Source organism: Cyprinus carpio, chromosome A8, assembly GCF_018340385.1.
Source record: "Cyprinus carpio isolate SPL01 chromosome A8, ASM1834038v1, whole genome shotgun sequence".
NCBI classification, from domain to species: Eukaryota; Metazoa; Chordata; class Actinopteri; order Cypriniformes; family Cyprinidae; genus Cyprinus; species Cyprinus carpio.
Window position 1 is genome coordinate 27,192,138 of NC_056579.1, and position 7,282 is coordinate 27,199,419.

General features: G+C 42.0%; 1 protein-coding gene across 1 annotated transcript in view; it reads left to right on the plus strand.

The window, feature by feature from the left end:
- Nucleotides 1-4,155: 4,155 nt before the first annotated feature.
- The window catches only part of LOC109085781 (peregrin-like), a 23,795-nt gene continuing 20,668 nt past the window's right edge, over nt 4,156-7,282 (plus strand). The window contains 4 exon segments of the mRNA XM_042762998.1: nt 4,156-4,634; nt 4,864-4,898; nt 4,963-5,136; nt 5,139-5,667. Of these exon segments, the coding sequence (XP_042618932.1) occupies nt 4,889-4,898; nt 4,963-5,136; nt 5,139-5,667 (713 nt within the window). The 5' untranslated portion in view covers nt 4,156-4,634; nt 4,864-4,888.

Here is a 7,282-nt window from a genome sequence, read left to right on the forward strand (position 1 = left end):
CTTGAAGCTGATGTCAAGCAACCGCGCTCGGAATCACAAATCAAATCCGATAAGAAAAGGAGCCGAAACAGAGTAAACATCGGCACTGCTTTCCATCGCTGGAGACAACTGATGGACTTGAAAGAAATGAGCTTCGACTCCGACTTGCAACATTTCTTTTGGATTGGTAAGTAAGATGCTGTTAGTATTTCGCTAGAAGTTGTTTTATATGTTTTGCGTATTTTTTTCGGGAAGTTATAACATAGAAATGAATCGAAGGCTGTTCGATAAACGTGCTAATGTTAGCGATGGCTAACCGTAGCTGCGTTTGATAGTAAGCTAGCTATAACTTACCCACAGATCCGATCCGGTTTTCACCTGTTATCTACCAAAGCCCGTCTCTACCAAGCTGATGCTAAAATGTAACATTACCTAAGAAGCTTGAAATGTCTTCGATGATAATGAACTCGAGAGAGAGAGAGCGCCCCGGCCGCGCGCGCACTCACTCACTATATTCAGAGCGGTCAAGTTTTTGAAAGCGTGTGAAAAGAGTCAATTGCGTGTGTCTCACGGTGAATGCTTGAGAGTTGGCAGCTCTGGTTACGTTGGTTGGCGCTAGCTTGGTCAACATCAGCTGTCTGATGTTGACCAATGATGTTGACAGAATGCTGTCTGTCAAATTAATTTAATTCAAATAATGTGTATAATACAATTCAAAATGTAATATGAACAAAACGAATATGAACATATTCACTGGTAAAGGTGAAGGGGAGTAGCTTGAAGATGTCATGTTTCAAAATCACTTGACATCACCCCAACGTTCCTCTGGAGGCAAAACGTCCTCTTAGGCTTTGGCTATGGCTCTAGGTTGTTGTGAAGGTAGGGGCGGAGCATAGAGACTACGCCGTTTCTCGTTTGTTACTCTAGAGTAGACCAATTCACTTTATTGAGGCATACTGCCCCCATATGGTATGGAATGTGGAGTATGACTTGATTTTTTTTTGCCAGACATTACACATGGCTCCTTTAATGCAAATTTGCCCAAGGACAAAAAAGAGAGGCAGAAAAAGCCATAAAGTAAGGAACTGCTTTGTATTTATTTACATTGCATTTTGTGTTCATTTAAAACTTGTTCTTTTAAAAACATTAAAAATGTTCTTTTGTGATACTGTTCTTGTATTGAAATTTTTCACTCAAAAGCTGTTTTGCACAGACATTCATTGCAGCCCACTTTGTTATTGTTCATTGACTTGAAGGGGCTGATGTCCTATTTGCAAAGTTTACAGTAGTAATAGTATGTAGTATGTAGACATTTCCATTTTATTTATTCTAATTTTATCTAATTAAAATATTTTTTGTTTTCTATCAAAATGTTCTTGTGTGATAACAATGTTCTTGTGTGGAGTGTTTTTGTAGTAAAAGCTGTTTTGCACAGAAATTCATTGCAGCCCGGCTTTGTTTTTGGTGTTTATTTGTGAGTAGGTATTGTATGAATAACATAAGTCAACGTAGCTTTACACACACACACACACACACACACACAAAAACTTTCTACTAAAGGTAAATCCAAAATAGTGATGTCACTGTCTAAGCAGAGGGATTTGTGCAACCCTATGGAATATAGTCCACACATGACAAATGAGGTAATAATCAATATTTCAGAATAATTCAAAATCAGATATTGGTGTGTGATATCTGAGTTTTAATTATTTGACTACAAATCTCACCTCATCACTCCTCCCAGTGATTATTTCCAGGATAAACTGAGATGCCCCCAAGCTGGCTTCTTAAAACTGACTAAATATTTAAAAAGAGCCAAAAGAGCAGTTCTTTTGAACGGCTCTTTGAAAGGAACGGATCGCGAAGATCCGGATCCCCTCAAAGAGCCATAAATCCCATCACTACAAAGAAACATGCGTTCCCTCTACCCAAACAGAACTACTTCTTCTTCTTCTTCTTCTTCTTCTTCTTCTTCTTCTTCTCTTAGTTAATGGCGGATTGCAAACAACATTTAGGTGGATACTGCCACTTACTGTAATAGTGTGTAACATCATGTCATTTTAAGTGTACTCATATTCTGCTTATAAAGCGTTAAGGAATTTAAATAATGTTTTCCTGGTTATCCTCATCCCCCTCCTTCTCCTTCTGTTCCTAGTATCCCCATCAGACTCTGCTCCCGCCCTGCCTCCTGAAAAACCCGTCTTTCCACCTCATATATTATACAGTGTAATATGACATGCTCAGCATTTTCTTTAACTCCACAGTTATTACAATTCTCATTATTCCTTTTCCTCATTAAAAACAGGGTGCTATTCATTCCTGTGTGATCCACTCTTAGTCTTGTTATTAATATTTCTTCCCGCCTATTCCTTTCTCTATAATTTTTAATGCTAACAGACTTTTGTATTTTATAGTATACCCTTCCTTTCTTGTCTTCCTTCCACCATTTCTGCCATATTTCAATACCTTTCTTCATAACTACTGCTTTTCCCTCACATTTTCCACGTGGTATTGGAACTGATATTTCTTTTTGCAATGCCTCTTTTGCTAATTTATCTGCACTTTCATTCCCTTTCACTCCCTCATGTGCTGGCACCCAAGAAAACTGAACATCTATACCACCCCTATGTAATCTTAACAAACTGTGATAGAGTTCTATCATTAAATCTTCTCTGACAGATGTCATTGACTGAATGCTTTTTATGATAGCTAAGGAGTCTGTACATAATATCACCCTATCAGGTCTGATCTCTTCAACCTACTGTAATGCAATGATGACTGCCACCATTTCTACTGTATATACTGATAACTTATCAGATAATCTTTTGGAAATATTAATTATAAATTCTGGGATATGTATTTCAATTCCCACATGTTCCTGTTTGTTCTTGGATCCATCTGTATAAATTTTGAGATAATTATAATTGTTTCTTAAATAAATGCTTGTTTTAACTCCTTACTAACTGGGGTGAGTGTAGTGTAGTTCTTAGCTTCAGGGGTTACTCACCTGTGAGTATTGCTTTAATGGGAGCTGACTTAAAGGGTTACTCCATCACAAAATGAATATTTTGTCATTAATCACTTACCACCATGTTGTTCCAAACCCGTAAAAGCTTCGATCGTCTTCGGAACACAATTTAAGATATTCTGGATGAAAACAGGGAGGCTTGAGACTGTCCCATAGACTGCCAAGTAAATAACAGTGTCAAGGTCCAGGAAAGTATGAAAAGCATCATCAGAATACTCCATCTGGCGTCAGTGATTCAACCGTAACGTTATGAAGCAACGAGAATACTTTTTGTACACAAAGAAAACAAAAATAACGACTTTATTCAACAATTCATCTCTTCTGTGTCTCTCCAAATCAGTGTAGTGCCATTTTGACAAATCTGAGCAGTACTCAGGCGGCGTATGCTCTTCTGTATCAGCTGCGCTGCGCCGATGCGCTGTTTGGTTTCAAATCAAAGTGTACACGTAAAAAACATATCATTGTGGCGCGGCTGATACAGAAGAGCGTACGCCTCTACTGTCAAAAATCTGGGTGTTATATCAGACAGTAACTTGTCTTTTGAAAATCATATTTCCCATGTTACAAAAACAGCATTCTTCCATCTTAGAAACATTGCCAAGCTACGAAACATGTTGTTTCTGATGCAGAAAAGCTAGTTCATGCGTTCATGACCTCTAGACTGGACTATTGTAATGCACTGCTAGGTGGTTGTCCTGCATCTTTAATAAACAAGCTACAGGTAGTCCAAAATGCAGCAGCTAGAGTCTTTACCAGGTCAAGAAAATATGATATATTACCCCAATCTTACAGTCATACAGTCGACTGTGGAGAAAACATTACATTTGTGAATCTGCAATGCTCACCTGTTTAACAGACATTAAGAGAAAATATTCCATTTAATAAATAAATAAATAAACATTATTAGATAAATTAGATATACATTGTCAAATCATTTGGGGAGCATGATTTGGTTTGTTTAAAGGTATAAACCAATGGATAAATAGTTTTTATAAATACTGTGTTGAAGAGGGATGTGTGTTATTCTGGTGTTGAGCGGCGCCCTCTACTACAGGTCTGCGCAGATCCCTGCAGCCTCGACACACACCCTAACCGCTCACATTACCCTGCAAGGCACACACATCGAGGCCAAGGTGCTTTACTCTGTATAAACATTACACATATTGCTGCCAAAACTGTTCTAATCCAATACTACGTGCAGCAGAATTAGTTTTTCTACTTGCATACTAAATAGACAGACGCAGCGGGCACCCGCGTGACAATCGACGGCTGATTCGTCAGTACATCCATCATAAAGCGAAACACAACAAAAACTTCAAGGACACATGGAGATGTCCGACTGGATTATATCAAGTATCTACGTTAGCTGACTGCAAGTGACGATGATAAATACTGTTGTGTGAATTTATTTTTTAAACCGCGCGCTCCGGTGTGGCGGCTCGGTGAATGTGCAGACGCGGATCGCGCGCTAGCCTCTTTGTTCGCTCGCTTCAGTTCCTGGTGTGATGGTCCGAGTCCATAAACGATCCGGTTACCGAGCTCAGACCCTTCTAATCTGAATTAAACTCATCTCAGTGTGAATTCTTATTCTCGGAGTGAGCGACAATCCGCCGTGGACTCCTGAGGAGTAAGTGTTTGCTATAAAACACGTTCACCTGTTAGAGATCTGTCTGTGTAGAATATTAACCACAAAATCACATATAAACTCTTATTTTACATGATCGTGTTTTTATACTGGACACGTTAGTTGAAGGAAAGGAAAGAAGAACAGCCGCCGTGTTTCTGAAGTGTTACAGTGTTTGGAGTGTTATAATGTATCACACACTGAATACTTCTGTGTTCTTCTTATTTAACAGACAGCTCGCGGTTTCTAGAGTCAGGATGCTGTTTGGTGTGTGACCCTGAGAGAGAGAGAGATGTGCTGTGGTCAGCCCGTGTCTGTGTGTTCCTCGCAGATGTAAGGTCCGTCGGTGTCGGGATGGGGCTGGACTTCGACGTCAAGACGTTCTGCCACAACCTGCGGGCGACCAAGCCTCCGTACGAGTGTCCGGTGGAGAGCTGCCGCAAGGTGTATAAGAGCTACAGCGGCATCGAGTACCACCTCTACCACTATGACCACGAGCAACCGTCCTCGGCCTCAACCAGAAGAAGCGCAAGGGCCGACCGCCGCGGGAGCTACAGCGGCATCGAGCCGACGGGCCCGACTCCAGCACGGGGTCAGGGGTCACGGGGCCGGGCAGCCCCGCCGAGCGCTCGGAGCACTCGCACTCGCCCGTCAGAGAGAGCATGACCTACGCCGAAGCCCAGCGCATGGTGGAGCTGGAGATCCGCGGCCGCGTGCACCGCATCTGCATCTTCCAGAACCTGGACGTGCTGTCGGAGGAGGACAGCGGAGCCGAGGACCCCCCGTCGACGGGGACGGCCGGCGCGGCGGTGTGTAACGGAGAGGCCGGGGGAATCGGCAAGGACCGGCTGGACAGTCCTGCGGCCAACGGGGAGAAGGGGCCGCAGAAAACAGGAAAGCACAAGAGCAAAGACAAGAAGAAGGACAGCAGCTCGCACCATCACATGAACCCACTGGTGAAGCTGCCCGAGGTGGTGTTCAGAGAGCTGGACCAGGACAGACCGGACGCTCCCCCGCGACCCATGTCTTACTACAGGTACAGCTCGCCCGTGTGTGTGTGTGTGTGTGTGAGAGAGTGTGTGTGTGTGTGTGTGAGAGAGTGTGTGTGTGTTTGTGGAGTGTGTGAGAGTGTGTGAGAGAGAGAGAGTTAGAGTGTGTGTGTGTGTGAGAGAGTGAGTGTGAGAGAGTGTGTGTGTGTGTGTGTGTGAGAGTGAGAGTGTGTGTGTGTGTGTGTGTGTGTGTGTGTGTGTGAGAGTGAGTGTGTGTGTGAGTGTGTGTGTGTGTGTGTGAGTGTGTCTGTGAGTGAGTGTGAGTGTGTGTGTGTCTGTGTATGTGAGTGTGTGTGCCTGTGTGTGTGTGTGTGAGTGTGTGTGTGTGTGTGTGTGTGTGTGAGAGAGAGTGTGTGTGTGTGTGTGTGTGTGTGTGTGTGTGTGTGTGAGAGAGAGAGAGTGTGTGTGTGTGTGTGTGTGTGTGAGAGAGAGAGAGTGTGTGTGTGTGTGTGTGTGTGTGTGTGTGTTGTGAGAGTGTGTGTGTGTGAGAGTGTGTGTGTGTGTGTGTGTGTGTGTTTGTGTGTGAGAGAGAGTGAGTGTGTGTGTGTGTGTGTGTGTGTGTGTGTGTGTGTGTGAGTGAGTGTGTGTGTGTTTTTTTTTTTTGTAGTGAGTGTGTGTGTGTGTGTGTGTGTGTAATAACTTGTGTGTAAGATGTGATGGGTTTTAAAGGTGTTGTTGTTGTTCAGCGCTGAGTAAGTTTAGGTCAAAACTGACTTTCTGAATATGTTTGTTGTTATAATCTTATGTAAACTCTAGTAATGCACTAATACAATGTAAAAATAGGCTTGTTTTTTTCTAGAAAGAAAGGAGGGAAGCGTAATGTTTTGATTAAGGCTGAGGACACATCAATTCAATTATGTGCATGGATGAACCGGTTATATATATAAAGATTTCATGGTGGCTTTATTTTGTTTTTTGCTTTATTTCTAGTTGTTTTTGCACTGATAGTTAATTGCACAGCTTCAAAAGAAGTCATTTTAATTATTCTCCGTCACCATACATCCATGAGGTAAAATTCTTTCTCACAGCGATGTGAAAGACCAGCTGAGTTTTGGGTAGTAATGGGTGTGTTGGAATGATTTGCAGTGAGTGTAGATGGCAGTAAACCGTGTAGACGCGTGACAGTCTCGAGCGCTGCACCCGGTGCAGTCCGCTTCTCTGGATAACATGCAAACACAGCACATGAAAGCTGAAAATCTTGATAGTTTTCCAAATAATATACTAAAATATTTTGACATTTACTCTCAAAAAATGTATGAAAAAGACATGATTTTGATAGAACACATTGTTACAAACTACATATGAATTGTTTACTGCAGAATCCACATAATTAAAAGAAAGAATCATCTAGACACGGTGACAGCTTAGCTGTTAACATTTAAAATCATATAAGAACCAATGTTAAAAATACAAAAATGATACAAAAAATGCAGTCTTCCAACAAAAAGAACAACAACAACTAACACACACATTAGATGGAATAAGTGTCAGGTCTGTTAGTTTGCACTGATCTGTTCTGACAAACCACTTCAGATTTTCTGTCCAGTTCGTTGCCATGGTTACTCATCACTGTCCGTCATCACAGAATCATTCAGAAGCACG